The sequence below is a fragment of the Pipra filicauda genome, unplaced genomic scaffold, assembly GCF_003945595.2.
Source record: "Pipra filicauda isolate LSUMZ 115617 unplaced genomic scaffold, ASM394559v2 scaffold57_size4234018_pilon, whole genome shotgun sequence".
Lineage (NCBI taxonomy): Eukaryota > Metazoa > Chordata > Aves > Passeriformes > Pipridae > Pipra > Pipra filicauda.
Genome location: NW_024104731.1, coordinates 4,212,937 through 4,232,455, shown reverse-complemented (window position 1 = coordinate 4,232,455; position 19,519 = coordinate 4,212,937). Strand labels below are relative to the sequence as shown.

General features: G+C 35.4%; 1 protein-coding gene across 2 annotated transcripts in view; it reads right to left on the bottom strand.

Annotated features, from left to right (window-relative positions):
* Positions 1–306: 306 nt before the first annotated feature.
* EMC2 (ER membrane protein complex subunit 2) overlaps positions 307–19,519 on the bottom strand; it is a 30,276-nt gene continuing 11,063 nt past the window's right edge. For both annotated transcript variants that reach the window (XM_027717564.2, XM_027717565.2), the window contains exons 4-10: positions 19,156–19,241; positions 16,313–16,370; positions 5,372–5,457; positions 5,143–5,202; positions 2,627–2,708; positions 1,386–1,496; positions 307–510 (exon numbers count right to left, since the gene is read on the bottom strand). In XM_027717564.2, coding sequence (XP_027573365.1) covers positions 322–510; positions 1,386–1,496; positions 2,627–2,708; positions 5,143–5,202; positions 5,372–5,457; positions 16,313–16,370; positions 19,156–19,241 — 672 coding nt within the window. In that variant the 3' untranslated portion in view covers positions 307–321. The remainder of the gene's footprint in view (positions 511–1,385; positions 1,497–2,626; positions 2,709–5,142; positions 5,203–5,371; positions 5,458–16,312; positions 16,371–19,155; positions 19,242–19,519) is intronic.

Sequence of the window (19,519 nt, the reverse complement as noted above, 5' to 3'; positions counted from 1 at the left end):
AATGTCAGAGCAAACTCAAGGAAAATCAAATTCTAGAATTTCCATTTCTTTTTTAGTAAAATAGAAGCGGGTAACAAAGTCACTCTAAGAATTAAGGCACACCAAGTTTTATTAAAATAGCTGTAGAACCAAGTCTTGGAGGCCAACATTACACTAGTCTACATTCAGTTAATGTCAGTAGAAAAAAATCTGTTTAAAACTATTAAGTAAATAATACTAATTAATAAATGGAAAATACCACCCTTATATTAATTATGGCTTCTAGGAAACCAAACAAGTAGAATGCAAAAAAATCCAAGCAAATGATGCTGGTTTACATGTTTACCTCTTAAACAGCAGCTGAAAAAAGGGCAGAAAAGAACTATACAGCATGTTAAGAGTATCATAAAGCAATGATGTACTAACCTGGTATGCTCTGTTTATTTGGTTTGCTGCCCAGCTGGCATATTTCATATTATCCTTTTTCATTTTTGCACTTGCTTTTGGATTGGAAGCAATATGACTGGCAGACTACGAATACAATAAAATAAGAACAAAAACCAGTGTAACTACAAAATTTACGTACATTGAATATACTGAGAACATTCAGCATCTTTGCAGATCTAGTCCCAGACACAGTGACAGTGGAAAAAGACAAACGATTTTAAAAGTTGCTGGCAAACAGCATCCAGATAAGAAGCAGCTAAACTTCTTAAACAATTGGTCGTTCTAATTAAAGCTACACTAGACTGCAGTTCAGTTATGTATTGAGTTAAGAACCAAACATGGACATGATCAGTTAATCTAATTTGCTTTTCCTAAAGTCAGAGTTATGGATTAGTTTTCCCCATCCAATGTGTTACCAGTGACAGTACAAAATATGTCATTTGTGTGTCCAAACTGCCATTAAAAACATCACATTCTTCCCTGTGGCATCAGAAAACACATTTTAAAAGCAGGTAAGACTCTACATAAACTATGGCCACCCTCACCTGAAAAAATAAAAAATATTACTTAAGAACTAAACTCATCTCAGAGACTTTTTCACTTATATAAATAAATCCACTATGCAAGGAACCAGTGCTACTGTGCTGGTACTCTTCAGCGGTTCATCATCTTGCAGAGAGGAATATGACTTTAAATCCTTTTCCAAGAACGTACTTTTATGTGCCAATAATTACAATTCTTTGGAAAACACAGGCAACACTTAAGGGTAAGAGCACTTCAAGTAAGGAGTACTTACTGGCACAAAATTGTCCATAGCCAGTATTAAAACAGTGTTAATAATATGAACTATTACGTTAAACCAACGGGGGAAAAAAACCAAACCAGCAAATGGTAAAGGATAATACACCTGCATAGACATATTCAAAATGATAACACGGAAAATATATACTCATGCTTACCATGTAAAGTCCAAACAGAGCTCTCATATTTCTGTTGTTAAGCTTCAGTGCTTGTGCAAAATACTTTCTTGATAGCTCAAGGTTTTCAAGACCCCCTTGAGTGTATTTAACCTGTAAAATGATAAGCTCTTGAAACTTGCATGTCTTTCATACCTCAGGCATTTGCTCTGAAGCAAAGATATTATGAAAATTCACTTCAGGTTTGTTTCACGTGGTTATTTTAAATCAGAGAGTCCTACCAAAGACCAAATACTGGCTTGGGAGAAATCCAAGATTTTCTCATTATATGAATTTTAAATTACTTCACTATAGGAAAAAAAAAAGCTAGCATTAATTTAATTAACTTATTGCTACAAGAATCAAAAGTGATTATTTTGCACCTATAAAGACTTAAAACCTTGGGATAGTCTCTTATGAAAAGTAGTACAAACTCTAAAGCTAAATTCTGACTACCAGAAATCCACACTGACCCTGTGTTCCCTGAGCATGCAGGACACCAGTACACAAACCACCACAATGCCTTTCATTATGTATTCAACTGCAAAATAGCACACAAAGTTTAGAGGATTACTCCATTGATTTTCTATTCATTTTGCCAGTTATTAGATCAACAAAAAGAGGGATAAATACTAGAAGACACGTTCAGTCTTTCTACCCAAAAGCTATTTAGATTTAAGTTTTAATGTTTACCCAATTTTATCCACATTAACAAATTAAACCCAACCTAAGGACTTAACAGTACAGTTTAGAAAAAAATATATACATACTCTGGAAAAGAAAAACAAGACTGCAAATGGCTAAAACCTTAAGCTAAAACTTCTAAGTTTACCTCTAGTTTTCACCTCTCTTCCGCCAGTGCTCCTTCAGGCAAAATTTCGTATGTGGATTCCAAGATCTGACTCCACAGTAACAGGCAACATATCATAACCTTCTAAGTAGCATTGTTGTGGAACTTTAACTTCTCATGCACTTAATTTGAAAAGTGCATAAACACTTCAACAAGAAAAGTTCATTTAAAATGAGTTTTTATCTACGATAATTCCTGCCCTAACTCTTAGCTTAGTCACAGTGAGTAAGAAAACATAGTTTTCTTAACATGTTCAGTTCTATGAGATGTCAACATTCTCTGTATACTCTTTTAAATCTCCTAGGGAAAAATTAAAGAAACCATTTTCACCACTTCTGTAACATAAAAACAGAAAATGTAGTCAAACATAATTGATTTCTCTGAAAATACCTACTTCAGCATATTGCTGACAATATAAGTGGTTGTGTGGATTAGTCATCATAAGCTCCTCTAAGCAGAAGGCTGCCTTTGCATAGCTGAGGAATATAAAAAACAGCGACAAAATGAAACAAGAATATCCAGCTCTTTGCTTCAGTTTTTTTTACAGCACAATAAAAGTCTTACTTTCCCCCCATAAAATCGTGATTCACAATTAATAAAAATGTTTCATTTTTAAATTATGTTTGGAACCAAATTACTCCGTTTACATTATAGACAGGGAAAAAATACACCAAAATCTAATAGTCTGAGTATATATGGAACAGCTCATGGAAAGAATTTAATATCCTAATCTCTCATTAATAAGTGCCATTTCTTATCAACAAGAGTGATGAATAGAAACAGGAATCAGATATTATAAGGCAGTGAATTGAGACTACAAATTAATTCATTTTTTCCCTACAAGAAAATTCTGAGGATTCACAAACCAAGTTACAGACCAGAGCATTTACACTGACAGTTAACTTTATCAACCATAGAAGTGAGATCAAAAAAAAACACACTAAGAGCAGTACAAATCTATGTATGCAAACAGCATCGGACCAAATGGGCAAAAACTTATCATTTGAAAAGACTAGCCCTTGGGTTTTTTTGGTGAAAGCTTTCAGAAAGAATTTTTTCAGAAAGAATTAAGAAGTCAAGCTCAAAATGTAGGTTTATTTAGAAGAATCTTAGCTTCATAATCTTTCAACTAATAGAAGTTTCTGTAGAATTTGCACTGTCTACAGATATGTGATAGCATTATTCCACAGTTTACATGATAGGATTCTAAAATTCAGAGATGCAATGTTTATAATGGTAGTGTGGGTAGATATTTAATACAGCAGCAAAAGCAATTTAGATATTATGAGACTGTATTAAACCATGTAATCTGTAAAATCTTGCATCTTAAAATAAATATACTGAGGTTTTCTCCTGTGCATGATATGATACTCGTGTACCTATTTTAATTTGGAGATAAAAGGATAGCCACCAAAAGCAGAAGTCACAGTTCTCATTGCAGAACAGTGCAGAACTGAGGACTGTATAAATCTTGTATATCTATGTGTGCTTATGAACAACAATAAGTGCATGGTGATTTCACAAGCCAGACTAAATCTGTGAGCCTGATAAAACAAATAAGCTGATGAATTGTCTTCTTTTTTAAAAATTAACAAACTGCTTTTTAGCCAAGAGTCCAATTTTTTCCCCATTTAATCATCAAAATAATGATAATGATGCTTATAGAAGTACAGCGAGCAGAGTAAATTCTTTCAATGAACTGAAGAGAGTTTTATATATTATTTTTTATTGGAATTACAGACCAAGACTAATACAAGCAAAACCAATTTCTTTCTCAGGTTTTATTGCACAATTTTGTAATAAATATTACAGCAAAAAACCCCAAACCCAATAATGGAATACGTATGTTTGCACCACTCTATCATTCACTTTCGTACCGACAGATTTGACAAGCTTAAATACCTTTCTAGCCAATTTTTTTTTTAATAGCTATTTTCTTGGAAAAGTGGCTGGTAAATTTCCTCAAACAAATGGAAATCTGGATATCAAAATTCTAGATTATTCCTTAGGTCTAAGTCAGCATTTAGAAGAGTTTAGTAATTATTTTCTTTGAGAATGGAGTGGAAGGAAAGGTGACAGGGGAACAATTTTTTCATCACAGTGAGAACAGCTATTTCTTCCTTGACAATTTGATTCTTTTACTACCCTCTGGAAAGGAAGGAAGGAAACAATGTGATATAATTCAGGCTGGGCTGAAGAACTAAAGAAAGAGAGGAAAAAAAAAGATACGCCTTTGGGTGGAGGTTAGAATTAATGCTGTGATATTAGAAAACTTGCACTAAGGCTTTGAGCTAATCCTCTCACACTGGGATTTCCTCCTGTCACTACAGCAATAAAAAAAGCTAACAAAAACATTAAATATCCAATAAGCAAGTTACTACAACATTCAGCATTCTTGACTGCATTGGGTTTTGTACCCAGGCGACCAGATGCCTCTAACTCTGGATCCATGTTTTCCTTTGTCTTTTTTTTTTAAAGGTTACTAAAAGTTCTTGGAGAGGTAGGCTAAAAGAAAATCAGAATTTCAGATGCTGTGATCTGCTGATTTTAGAAGTAAAGAATTTAACATATCTAAAAAGTAAAATACATCACTTGAACGAAAAATAACAGGAAATAAGTGCTGCTCCCTGCTACACTCAAACCACTTCTTTTAAAATATCAGATTTTTAAAAATCACTGAAACATACAGGTAATTAAGTAAACCGTTCCCGTTTTAAAATCAAATGCCTTCTTAAAGCTTTTGGTAGTCAAATAAGGTTGGTAATTATTTCCTCTTGATGCCTGTTATATTGGAAATGAGATAACATACTTTGTAACAGTAGTCCTTCAAAAAAAACCACTGAGGTTTTTGACTTACATAGAGTGGATTTCAAATTAACAGTTTTTATGTGGACTTAGCAAACAACTTACTCATGTTCATTGATGTAAAGCTCTGCAAGTTCATGCCAAGCTTCTTGGTCTCCAACAAATCTGTATAAAGACAAGAGAGAAAAAAAGGAAAAAAGGAAAGAATGTGCAAGGGATTCTGTAAATGATCAGCATGGAAGCAAAAGCGTAAATTAAATGCAAATTCCATTTTAATTAAAAAGATTTATCAGAATAGCAAAACACAATCCGTATTTTCTTGTAAGACACTCACTGTTCCAGATACTCATTCAGCTCTCGGATGGCCTCGAGATTCTTCCCCTGGGCTTTTCGAATGGCAATCTTACGCTTTCTTGCTGCCTATGGGTTGACATTAATAAAGGATTAGGCCTCATAATTCCCTGGGTTTTTGTAAGGAAAGCAATTTGACTGTGCAAATTATTATCTCAATACCATTGGAATTCCATTGCAGAGAAACTGCTAGGTTGAAGTTTATAAACATACCCTATGACATCCCACTGAGAGATTGAAAACCTCTCCTTACAATCACATTATGTAGGCTTTTCTTTGGAGGCACAAACTGTATGCATTATTTCATTCAAATAAATGACTGTCCAGATTCTGATAATTACAAAACAGCAGGGGATGCTAATCTTCAGCCATTCCAAAGACCCCCACCTTTTCATTCACAAGATCCATGCCTATACAGGAGAAATGGCCACTGAGTCTTAGAGAATCCCACAGATGCATCTGGGTTTCCATAGCATAAGTATGGCTTCCAGCCATTTAAAAATATTCTTGTTGGAGTGCTGAATGCCATCTTTAATTAATGTTAAATACACACCAATTTCCTAAACAAGTCTCTCATCGTTCTTGGAGCAGAAAGCAGACTCTGCAATGTAAAGGGAATACAAAATAGCCATTTCAATGGCAAAACCTGAGCAGTGCTTTGATATGTGGGTGGAACATGTTTTTATATTATTTAAATTGAAATATAAGTTATAAGAATTACAATATATTTAAGTTTTGAAGTCCATAAATGTTGTTACAGACCACCAGGAGAAAAGATATACAGAATTCTTATAGTTGATTATTCTGTACTCCAATCCAATACTCCAGCTTCTGAAGGATGTTGGTTACAGTTTTCAGGCCTCTAGGCTGTGAATCTTACAGACTATTCTGAGTTGGAGGGGACACACAAGGATCAAGTCCAGCTCAGAAGTGAATGGCCCATAAAGGGATCAACTCCACAGCCTTGGTGTTATTAGCACCATGCTCTAAACAACTGAGAATCAAGATGCACTTAAGGTGTGATTCAAAACAACAGAAATCTTCCCAGTTCGGAGCAAAGAGCACCACACCTTGGCCAGCCTGAAAGTCATCAGATCGGGAATCTGACAGAATGAAAGTAAAATCAAATTCTGGCATAACATGCCTCAAACAAACACCATCAAGCCTCCTGCCTCAGCAATAACCCCTGCTCTCCTGGGTGATCACAAACACCGCAGTCAGACGTGAGATGCCATTTCTCCATGAGATAACATTAATGACAAAAAAATATAAAGCACACTTTTCTGGTAACTAAGGTCCACTGCTTATTCCCTTCATAGCTCTCATCCTATTTCATATGCTAATAAAGAGTTTATACAGTTGGGTATCACCTTACAGAAGCCTTGATAGCACGGGAGTGGACAACTCTTTAGCAAAATCCTATATTATTTTAATATTTGAATTTCAGATAGCTCTGAAATCAATTTCTTCATGATGTACCTTAAGTTCACAGCCACATATACCCCGAAAGAGTTCTTTTATTTTTACAGTATTTTAAACATAACTACAGTCCTAAATAATTTCTTATCCTCTGATCATCATTTGAACAAGTCAACTGCTTCCAAAAGAGGAGAGTGGCAAACTAGTTCAGGTATCAAAATAGCCCAGATAGAAATGCTTTTAACACTGATTCTAGGTTTATTCTTTCCTTTGAGTTCACCCCCTTTACTTCCCCCATGAACACCTATTCGATAAAAATTCGGTGAAAACAACTCAACATCACTCTTCTGCTTAAACGTAAGGCACACACAGGGAAAAGACTCATCAGAACAACCAGGGGACAAATCAGGACACAGGCAGTGTAGTGAGTTTATCCACGGTCATTTTTTTTCCCCACTGTTTCTTTGTCAAACTGCAACCTGTGAAGTTACATACACCATTCTACTTTTACTGGTAGACACTTGGCTAAAAGCCATAAATGGAAATTTTAACTGCTGACACATCACTGTAACAACACACACGGATTATTTTTGCTTTTTCTTTATTTAAATAAAGATAACAGCATAATTAAACTTATTTTGATCTCAGAGGTCTTTTCCAACCTGGTTGATTCTATGATTCTATGATTTTCTTTAAATACAAAAAGAATAATCCCAAATACTTATCATATTGCTATTACTAAACAAAACCACAAAGTAACAACAACAACAAAAAAAAAACCCGATCAAAACCATTGTTCTCTATCACGTTTTATGAAGAGTTCTCACAGCGTTTCGTAAAGCAGGTCACCCCCTTGCTACAGGGGGAACACCAGGGCAGTGTTAACTCACTACCCAAAGCTGGTATTATCCACAGCCCAGTGACCTGCTCACTGAGCCCAAAACAGGAGAGAAGGAAAAGTGGGGATAACAGCCTGCACAGCCACAGGAGTGTATCATGCAGCTAAAGCCTATGGAGACAGGTTTTTTTGCAGGTAACAGGCTATCGACTTTAAAATATAGCTCTTGGATTAACAATTCGCTTGTTATTTTCAAAATTTAAAGAAAAAGAAATCAACAGTGACCACAAGTAAACTCTTGAGAGCTAAAATAATCTATTAAATATATAAAATCAATCAACTCATATGACAACTTAATTTGCAACGGCAAACAGGACCAGTCTACATAAGTCACCCTCCTCTTTGTTACTGAGGCAACTCCTTCAATCACATCCAAGTCAGTCCTCCAAAAGAGCCTGGAAACAGATTTTTCTCCATGGCTGCTTTATTTCTTATGCACAGCACTCCCAAGTAACATAAATCACTGGAGCCTCAAGACGTTAATTTATGAAAAGCTACAACTATTTCTAGTCACAAATATAAACTGATGTTTACCTATAGCAAGCATGTCATCTAATGCAATCAAATAATCAGGACAGAAGCATTAGACATAATTAACATGTTCTGGTGGTAGCACTTAGGAGTTAAACGAATTACATATACATTTGACAGAATTTCCCCACTGCACCAAATCCCAGAAAAATTTCTTCCAAATTACACTTTTGTTTCTTATTTGAGGAAAAATAGTATTTAAACTTCCTTTTTTATCCACCTTCCTTATCACCAAAAACAAAGCAGCATCTGGGCTTTAAATCTGCGCTCTCGTCACCCTAAAAACGCTGGGATAATTTTATTTACAGAGAACTCTGAGTTTGCAAAAGAGAGGCTCAACCACTTACAACAGTGCTGATAAACAGAGGAGCAAAAAATGTTGTATAGCAGCATAGAATTTTTTAAAGTCTCTTTAAACACTCTGGAAACAAGTCAGTGAGGATGTAGAGGTTATTTTAAAGCAATTTGTAACATTTTCCCATCACATAAATAAAACCATAAAGCCAAGATACATACAATAAATCTGAAGTATTCAGATCTCTGATTCACAGGAGTGATATGACAGGTGAAAAAACAAACACATGAAAACAAACTACTATTGCTTTCATTTGTATTCACAGACTATTCTCCCACCTGACTTCCTAGTTTTTCTTTGAATCACAAAGTCTAGCAGGTTTTCTTAAAATAACAACTCCAAATTCAATGACTCCAGTAGTCAATACTTTAAGAAAAATATATACAACAAGGCCTGCACTACAAGCAAAACATGCACTGTTTTGTGTGCTGCAGACTTCTAATTCTTGTTCTGATTTATATTGCCCCTGAGCTCCCTGTGTGCATCAGCTTAAGTGCTGCTCTGTGAGTTGGGGCTCACACACGGTGTGCTTGCAGAGCATCCTGAGGACAGCAGCATAACCAATGAGGATTTACACACACAGCATCAATTTTTATTTCCATACAAATTAAAAAAAAAAGGCTTTACTGAGCAAAACCACTGCCAACACTAATAACCACTTTACCAGACAAAACCAGTTATTTGATAAGAAAAGCCAGACTCCTACGAATTCTACAGAAGCTTTACCTAGCATTTATTTAATGTATCCAATTTATTATCTGCCTTACAGCCAGCTGATATAAGAAAACCAGGTAATTTCATGTTTTATTATGTTTAAGGCCCTTTTTACCAAAACCCTCACATTACAAAATACAAATTCACTTTTAGGGTACCTGTTGCAAGATACTAAAAAACTACAAAATGCAGAGTTCAAATCTGTTCAATCATTAATTTCAAGTCCACCAAGAATATCAATGAGAAATTTATTTTTAATTATAGGGATGTGAGATTATTTTGAAATCTAAGAAGCCTACTAAAATAGTCACAACAATTGCACTGATAAAGATAAAAAAATAACATTCCAGAGGTTCATTTCAGTTCTTCACAATAGTAACATTTTTAAGAACAAGCCTCATACAAAAATTAACTCAATCTCCCTTCTCCTTCTACTTTAAGTGAAAAGGAAAAGGTGAAACTTTCTGTGCTATAACAAGATCTGCAGTTTTTGACCATGCAAATCCTACGACATGAATTTCCCCCTAACAATTTTCCAGAGTTTAAAAAAGTCACTAGAATGGTTATTGGTTGATTCTGTAAATGCAGAATTCTTAACTGAAAGATATATGCATCTTAAAGAAATACTTACACTGTAATTAGTATCATATGGACTAATGAACTTCAGTATGTACATATTTATTAAACAGTGAACCTTTCTAAGCTATTTCTTTTAAAGACTAATAATCCTCAATCTGGCACAAGAACTAATCCTATATTTGTCATGATTCCTTTTAATTATCATTAAGTAGACTCAGAATGAAGTGAGGACTTGAACATTTATCAACTTCTGCATTTTATCAGTAAAACATACCAACGGAAAGTCTAAGAGTGTTCTAAATTTCATGGTTGCAAAGAAAGTACCAGTAGGAGAACCTTCAGGGACTGATAGGTGTAAGAAAGAAACAATTTCCTATCTGTGTAACTATTAGAGCATTAAACAAATCATTTTTCATCTTGAAAAGAAATTTTTCATTTTTTTAACATTTTAAAAAATGTGTATTTGATCCAAGAGTTTGATACATTGAAATATTTTCCTTCGAACTGCAATATGCAAATCAAAACAGAAGTGTCAACAACTACAACAAAGATATCAAAAAATACCACATAATCTGAATACAACCACAATAACAAATGTACTCTTACCAGACTTCAGAGTTTTTCAAATTTAGTCATGGAAGACAGTTAAATCAGGGTACATCTTGCAAACCTATGCAGGCACAGAGCTGCTGAGTTCAAGCTGCTTCTTTAGAGATAATGTCAAAGCAAGACATAACTTTTTACAGAATTCTAGGGGGCATCCAATAAACAGCCTATAAAGTCTAACATCAGCATACAGTCAACTGGTAGAAGCTGTAAAGGCAAAAAAACTAAAGCCTGGAATTGCAAAACATGAAAACTGTTATATGCCAAAAAAAAGTAAGAACTGTTTACACAGAGGAAAGTGAGGCTTCCCTAACCTACTGGAGTTCTTCAAGGGGACACTAAGAGTGTGGATAAATAAAGATCCATTTAAAAGTCAACTTTGACTTAAAAAATAATTTCAACACGATGCCTCACTCTGAAGCTGAAAGCTCTGAAGGAAACTAAGATGCCAAAGTCTAACAAGGAAAGGTCTTCATGCAGATAAATAAATTAGTCAAAAGGTATAAAATAGAGGAGAAAAGAGTTCTCTGCACTGAGAACCCAAAAATCACCTGTACTAAAAACTGCTGCTCAGCAAACTCATAAATAACAAGGGAAGTAATAGTGATGTAAAATTAAATGATGATAAGGAGTTAAGTATAAAGAACAAAAGCCAACAGCAAAGAATAGCATTCAAAATAATGAATGTCAGCGTGATAAAACATCGTCTGAAATTTAATACTGATAAAGGGTTACATATAGGATAAAACAATACTAATTTAACATACACAGAAAAGCTGTCTGAATTTGTTCAGGGACAAATTAGGAGGGAGATGCTGGAGTTGCAACAAACAGGTCTATAAAATATCAGTTCAATGTTCAGAACAGGTCTTAAAAACATCCAAAAACCCTGCCCCAAAACTCCAAACCAAAAATACTGTGATATTGGAATTATCAGAAAAGAACACAGAAGAGAACAAATCACTGGCACCATTTTGTTACTTGTAACTCCTTAATACTCTTGTATTTTTAATACTGACTGCTGTTCTGTCCTCTTATCTCTCACCCAAATATAGGGAAAAATGACACCCAGAACAGCAACAGGCTTTCAAGGCACAGAATGGCAACAATAAATGATGGATATTAGGACTTCTTAAGCTTACAGGGAAGAAAAGAGTAAAAGCTCTCTGAAGTCATGAGCATTAATAAAGGGAGCAGAAAACAACTGTCAACAGTAACATATGAATTTAAAGGCATTAATTAATAAATTACAAAATTTAATTTCTGAATGATGATGTAGACACAGGCGCAGCAAGCTTTCACAAGTTTAAAAATAAATCTATGCAGAAATTTCATGAAGAGTTATTAAAAACAGAGTTGGCACTTCTGGCACAGGAAAATTGCAACATGAATAGAAACTGGTAGAACAGACCAGAGCATACTGTGATTGCCCTGCCTTATACTCTTCTGGTATCTGCTATTGGTCACTGTCAGGCACAGGACAAGTAAAATGGACTTTCACCACGACTCAAGGACAGCTGTTCTTAATGTTCTCAAATACTTAATTTCAAGGGACAAAATCTCCATCAGCATTTAAAAGAGACTCCAAACATGGGAAAAATGGTGGAATGCACTCTGCTCTCTCACTTCACCGATCATGACTGAAGAACAAGAAAAAAAACCCCTGCAAACATAAATGATGCTCTGTCAAAAGCAAACCACATTTCTTTAGGAACCACATAGTGCATTTACATCTTAACCATCAGTTCTCACTGGGAACTAACCGAAGGGGCAGCTGCAGTTCTTCACATCTCTCACCAACTCTATCCTGCATCAGACACAGTGCCGAGCTCTTTGACTCCCTTTAAAACTACCACCATACACATTTAAGTTTAGGACTAGTTGTGTCTTTCCTGGCAGTGCTGCCATATATTTAATGAAACACACACATCACCTCAGAAAATTCCCTCTATTAGCAGATATTTCATTTGGTGAGCAATTTTCCTTTTTGCAACTTAGAGCATCCCATAGGTCAATGTACAAAGCTGCAAGATCGTCACAGGATGTCTCTGTTCAAAATGAATGCACAGCTACTCCAGCAATTTTAAGGAATTATCACAGTTCAGATAATAAATAGATATCCAATGCTCAAACTTAGTGCTCATTATTCTCATCTTATTTACTAGAGACAAGGAGCTGGGGGGAAAAAAGTTACCTATACGGTCAGTGGTGGTAATGCACAATCACAGAAAGAAATAAACTCGGATGTTCATGAAATATATTGCTGACTATTTGCATGACACTAAGGACTAAGATTTTGCTCTGAATCTTTCCAGTATTCTGTATCCCCATAGGTCTTCAATCACCTCCTGTGCCTCTTCTGAAAGATGTCTTTCTACAGCTTGTCTACAAAAAGAATCTCAATAGTAAGGGAAAGTGTAATTTCATGTGACCATATGCATACACTTGTTCCTGCCCGCTCCCATAAACAACAGAGCTGTTAGTGAATTATTTTATAAACACTGGAAGACACCACCTTCACTCAGAACACCATCTTATTATGAAAATCCTAATTTTTAATTCTTTGTTCACACAACTTCATTACTAAACCCATGAAGTTAATGAGATTATTCACATGCCCTAAGCTAAGCAAGCATACAGAGTGTCTTCTTGTATTAAAAGCTTAGTTGAAAAAGTGGCAAGAAAAACAGCAGAGGAATTATCCTAATAAAGACATCAGATTTTCTGTGGATTAGAATTAAAGCAGAACTGTGTGTCTTATCTCACTTTCCCCTGGTGTTGACCAAATGCTCTGCAATCGTCTTGATAGTTGAGCTGAACAATCAGGAGAAACTGCCAATGCACCAGGATGACAGTGGAGTGGGACAGACACCAGCCTAAGTCTTGAGACATGAACTCAATTTCTGTTCTCATCAAGAATCTTCTTTGCACTCCTGGACAGGCTACCTCAAGAAGGGCCCGACTGTTGCCTAACTAAAAGTCTTTTCTCTAAAGCAGAGTAGAATAAGGATTTCTCAATGAAATACATTAACAGCAAAAACAAACAAAAAAGTCCTTATACCAATGCTACTAAAAAAACAATGACCCTCTTTTTTTTGTTCAGACAATAATTGTTCAGAAACAGAATAAGCATTTTATCTGAAGATCTACAAACAACTTAGTCACTACACAGCATCAGTATAAAGATTTTCAATTGGATACTACATGAAATTTTAATATAAAACAGAAAATAGAAAATATTATGCAGCCTTCATAACAGAGTAATCTGCCACCTTGAGCTCTAATATGCCTTCATTTCAACAAAATGGACAAAAATGGAAAAGGTTCCAAATCTTACGCTATTGAAATGTATGCAAGTTGTGCAGTTCACAGGAGTCACATTTCATTCCTTAATGTAAAAGTCTTTAGAAGAGAGAGATCATTACTCAACACCTACATGCTTTGAAAAATACAACAAATCTCTGAAGTGACATTAACATTGCTCCATTGTCAAATGAGTCATCTTTTTCAGCAAGTAAGCTCAAATTGAGATAAAACATTGAGAGATGATATTTTAAAAACAAAGACTACTTTGACTTCTATCGTAAGAAATGAAATTAAATAATTACTGTTATCTTAATTTTGGCATTTGGCAAGCGACAAAACCTCATCCAAAACTGTAAATGTCCATTTACATAACTTGAGCTCAAAGTTCACTTTTCATACTGGAAAAGTCTGCTATGTGTCTAAAAGAAATAATTTTTTGGAAAAGCTTTTCCCATGCTTCTATTTGATCAGTCAACGCAAGGTATGATTTTTACATGATTCATGTGAATAAATGTCTATGTTTCACTTCAAGGACTTGCCAAAATGTCTAATGTATATGAGCAACTCCATGTGTCAGCAGACCAGAAGAAATGTCTATAAGGTAAGGTGAGTGCCAAGGCAAACTCAGCAACAGTTGCTTTTTTAAAATCTTGAAATATTTATCTTCTACAGCAGCCACATGTCTGCATGGAAATAATTAACAGGTAAAAGACACACAGAAATCTGCACATGACAATTTATCAAAACTTTCTACTTACCCTTCACTCTTCACATGTAAGGCTTACCCAACCTATTCTACAGCTATACAGCAAGGAACTTCCACTTTGCATTTAACATTCTCCAATTCTATTCTCAGATCTTAAGAAATCCAACCATGCAACTGTTCTAATATTTAGAACTTATGCTTCTAAATATTACAACTTCTTGGATCTTCATAATTCTGTTACAGAGAAAATCCAAACTAGGTAATAATCTTGCATTCTACTTATTTAAATATATCATTTTGTTTTATAAAACCATCCAACAAACCACTCGGATGACGATAGCAATGTTGCAACAGCTGAAGAGTAAAACTGCCAGAAATGCACACTTCAAAGATCTGTGGTCCAGAGAAGTCATTGTAATATGGTGCTCCATTTTCCACTGGCGTCAGCAAAAGGTCATAAAATGCACCTTGGTGACCTGTTCTTGTGACTACACTGTAAATGGTTCCATGCTGGTTTACCATGGCTCTTACGACTTAGTGTCTCTGAAACTCTTTGGGCCATACACTCATAAAATCCACCATTTACTGTGGACAGATACATTTCTTGTGCTCAAAACTTCTTGAGCTCAAACTTCTACTGCTCCAGGGAGAGTGAAAAATAAGAATGAAGAACTGAAATAGTTCTTTTTACTCTTGCACAAAATCTCTCAGTTCTATCACTGCTAACAGACAGACTTAAACTTACCTGTTGTCCGAGTGTTTAACTTGGTACTAAGGTTTTCAGATGTGTTGCCTTGAAAGCAACTTTCCAGTGATTTGGGGTGTTTTTTATTGTTGCTGCTTGTTTTTTAATTTGTTTCGTGGGTTTTTTTAATGGTTTACTTACTTTAACTGATGGCACTTGATCTACATCCAGCTCTGGCATACCCTAGTTAATCCCAGTTATCTGTGTTTTTGTGGGTTTTCCCCTCCTGAATAGAACAGCCCATCAAATAAGCCTACCAAAGAAAGGGAGAGGTTCAACACACACCTAGGAAAGTCTACCTGAGACTGCCAAAACATCTGCAATAGCCCAAGTATTACATTTACACAGAAGTTTACCCAATAAACAGTTGTTCAAAACCAAGTAACACAAACATATACCCTCAATACTTTCCAACATGTCACATAAAATTTTGAAACTCCATAGTTGCTTCATATTTCTAATTTTATCCTTGTGTGAAAAAACGCATGAAAACATATTGCAACAAGTTTCTCTAGACTTTTATTTTGGCATCTAATAGCTCACTGTGGCTTCCACAACCAGTATTTGAAAAATGCTTAAAAGAGCAGTACAGTCTGCCTCACATTTTGTTCTATACGATTGGCATGCTTTATGCATTTTGATTCAAGAGCTGGTAAAGTGTCCCAGACAATAAATCAAAATAGGTGCTATTCAAGCACTACCTAAGTGTAGTCACAGCTAATCTTTAAGTAAGATAAAGCATTAGGAATACAATAGACACATGGCAAACTATACTGGTCTTTTAAATACCGAATATTCAGGGAAATGAAACAGCTGAAAGGCCCAATCTAAATGCTACTAAGACTGCTGGAAAGATTGCTAGTTATAACCTTGTCTTTAAAATCAGTGTTTAAGCAGGTATTACATCACGTCTTCTCATCATGAAATGAAGGTAACATAGGTTATTATACTAGGAAACTAAAGGAAACAAACAGTAATACAGACACACATTTTTCCACAGTGAGACAAATAGTTACAATTTCAAACATCAAAACATTTCAGTTTAGAATTATCTTTTAAACTTACTGTATTAGTTGAATCTTCTTGTAAAATTCTATCATATAACTGGATAGCATCATCATACCTGTTCAAAGAAATTGTTTGCATTTATTTCTGCTAAGACAGATTTCCTGATTTTTTGACTGTCCTTGCAATAGTTAATAACCCACCTGCACTTCTTATACTGAAATATAATACACATATACTAAGCAAACTATATTTATAAGAAAATCTTTTGAGTGAGTGCTAAATATCAACAGCAGTATTTCATGTTACCAAGTTAAAAAAACCACATGGTAATTATTTCATGGAATACTGTTTCAGCAGCAACTTAGATATTCTATACCCAATATCTTAGTCTCCTGACCTCTCTTTTTCTATACCAAACAGATCCAACCATCACATCCCTACACTCCCTTTCCCATCTCCCAAGAAGCAGAAACTCCAAAATTTGAAAGGCAATCCGAAATAATGACATTTCACTTCACTGTTGTAATTTAAACCTTCATGTAAGTTTTTTCTGTTGTGACTTCTAAAAAGTAAAAGCAGCTGCATACATCAAACTGAAAAGATTCACAGAAGAATCTACCCCAGACTATAACATAAGTCTTGAAAGAAAATGTTTTCCACCATGTTTTTTTATATATTTTTTTTAATTAATTAATTCTGCTATTTGAAGTATGCTCAAAACAGGTTACTTCAGGCGCTGTGAGCACTTCAAACGTTCTGGGAAAGAGATCTGTGTGTTCAGTCAGCAGTGTACATGACCCAAACTTGACAAATGAAATAATTCAATTCAAAACACCTTTGACTACACAGCTGTTGTGCTATCACCACAGAACCAGGGCATACATTGTGTCCTCAGGTATAGTTTAACAAGCTGTTTTTCAGTGGTACTGCTGATTGATTTTTGAGGATACACATTCCTTCTCACCTCGGACATTCATTTACGTACTCTCACTGTTCTGTAGGCACTGCTGCCATAAGCACAGCTCAGCTGTCCAGTCCAGTTACCATAAAGTATGAGAGGAAATGTGAAAGGAAGTACAAAAGCAGAAACGAGTAGAAGGTGACTGGGACAGACTTTAGCAGATGTGCTGTAAAATGCTGTATTCGTGTTCTCTGTTAGTTGCTACCTTATCAAATGCATTTTAGAAGACTGAACATGATGGCCATAATCCCAGCTTGACATGGTGAAGTTCCAGGATATCATTATTTTGATTAGCAAGTGTCTACAAGGATGTCTCAGTCTATGGGGATGTTCTTCATGGTTTCCTCTTCCTATTGGGGAAAGCAGGACCCTTCTCAGATCCTACAAGTCACTTAGAATTTAACAAGAAGTTCCCTTCTTCAATTGAAAATATGACCTAAGTTTTCCTAGACTTCTTCTATAGTCAGTGGAGACAGACAGGCTTCACCAGGGCATGGCTTAGAGCATCTGCAGATGGATTCCTGTTCAAGACAACCCAAAGCTGAAACCTCTGTCTTTCACTTCTAGAGAAAATCTATGAAGATGAAACCTCAGCTTTTGTTAATGCCTCTGCTCCCTGATACTCCAATCTCAAGGATCTATCCTGACAGAGATCTTTTGTCAAGTAATTTGATGAGCACTTTCAGAAAACTGTGGCTTAATAGCACTTCACTACTGAAACCACACGTAATGTTTGTGCAACAGTCATCTCCCTCAAAGACATGTTCCCATGCAATAACATCTTCAATGCAGTCACATAAGCCTGAACTGAATTATGATCTATTGTACTTCTGAATAGGTTTCAGGAGGGGGAAAATCTGCTGCCATTCTCTCACTGTCTCCCTATCCTATATAAAATGAAGACAAGAGAGTTAAGATTAATGGAACTTCTTCAAGAATACACATTTAATATAAAGCGAGTGTGAAACCTGAAATATCTAGTCACCTTGAGATGGCTCCTGTGGATGGAGTCCAGTTATTCTTTCTTTTTCATTCATGCAGTGGACAATCATTGGTGGCTCATATCAAATACCATTTTCAGAATGTAACAGAAGAACATTTGCTAAATAAAGATCTTTTAAAAACGCATTTAGGGTGTACTTCCAACTCCTCTGTATCAAGATGGCCCAAAGGCTCCAAACCTCACCAACTCTGTATGCAAAATGGGGCACAGAACAGATCTGCCAGTATTCAAAGGCACTGAAAGCCGGAAGGCCTTCTCAACACCCAAGACAAGGGCTTCAGAACAGAACGTTGATATCAATTATGTAACCAAGGAAAAGGTGGACAATAAATAATCTGTTCACTATTTTAGTAATTCCTTTTAAACTTCGTATGTTATAACCATTCTATAGGATATTTCAAAAAGGTCAGTCTGATATTTAGGTTCTGCCATTCTACTCTGTGTGTTTTTTGAGTTGTTTCTGTAACAAACTCCATAGATTTAATCCTTATTAAGTTCATTTACCCACACTCAGAAAACAAGGGTAAACAGCTGCACCCTGCAGTAATGAGGAGCACAGAACAATAATTAAGGCGAAAAAATGATGGCACTGATTTTCATATGCTTCTCTAGCTCTAAGAGATGAAATATATACCTCACAGAATTTGCCAAAAAAGTGTGCAGTGTTTTACTGTCAAGTAAGAGATCTTTCTGGCCTAGGAAATCTGATGGGAAGATTGCAAAAATGAAACACTGCACAGTACCTGCAAAAATGTAACAGAGATGTCTAAAAATTATAATATGATCGTGGTACCACTGTTATTTCCAATAAAGAAACTGCCCAGCATTGTTTTGCCATGACTTTGCCATGACTTCATGTTTTGCCTGAATGTTTTTTTAAGAAAGAGCAAACACTTTTCCAGACAGAAAGTATATTTTTTAAAAATCAGTTTTTACCTTTCCATAGCTTCAAATCGCATTCCAGTTAATCGTTTAACTCTGTGGCTCCCAGGAAACTGCCGCCTTAGTTCCTGAAGACAAAACTATACAAAGAACCAAAAATACTACTGTGAATACAAACATCTACACAGAAGGAGACAACAAAAGGAAAAAAAAAAGAAATAAAAAAAAAGGCCTTGGCTGATAATTCAACAACCTGGAATGGCAGTTTTAAGTAAAAGTAAATACCAACTTTTGATATAAGCAACGCATTGATAAAGAAAAAGTCAGAAACAGAAACTCTGATAGAAGACTGGTTTTAAGAAATATCTTCCATACAGGTCATTAGATTCTGAGGTCTCCTTGGAAATAGTTATTTGCC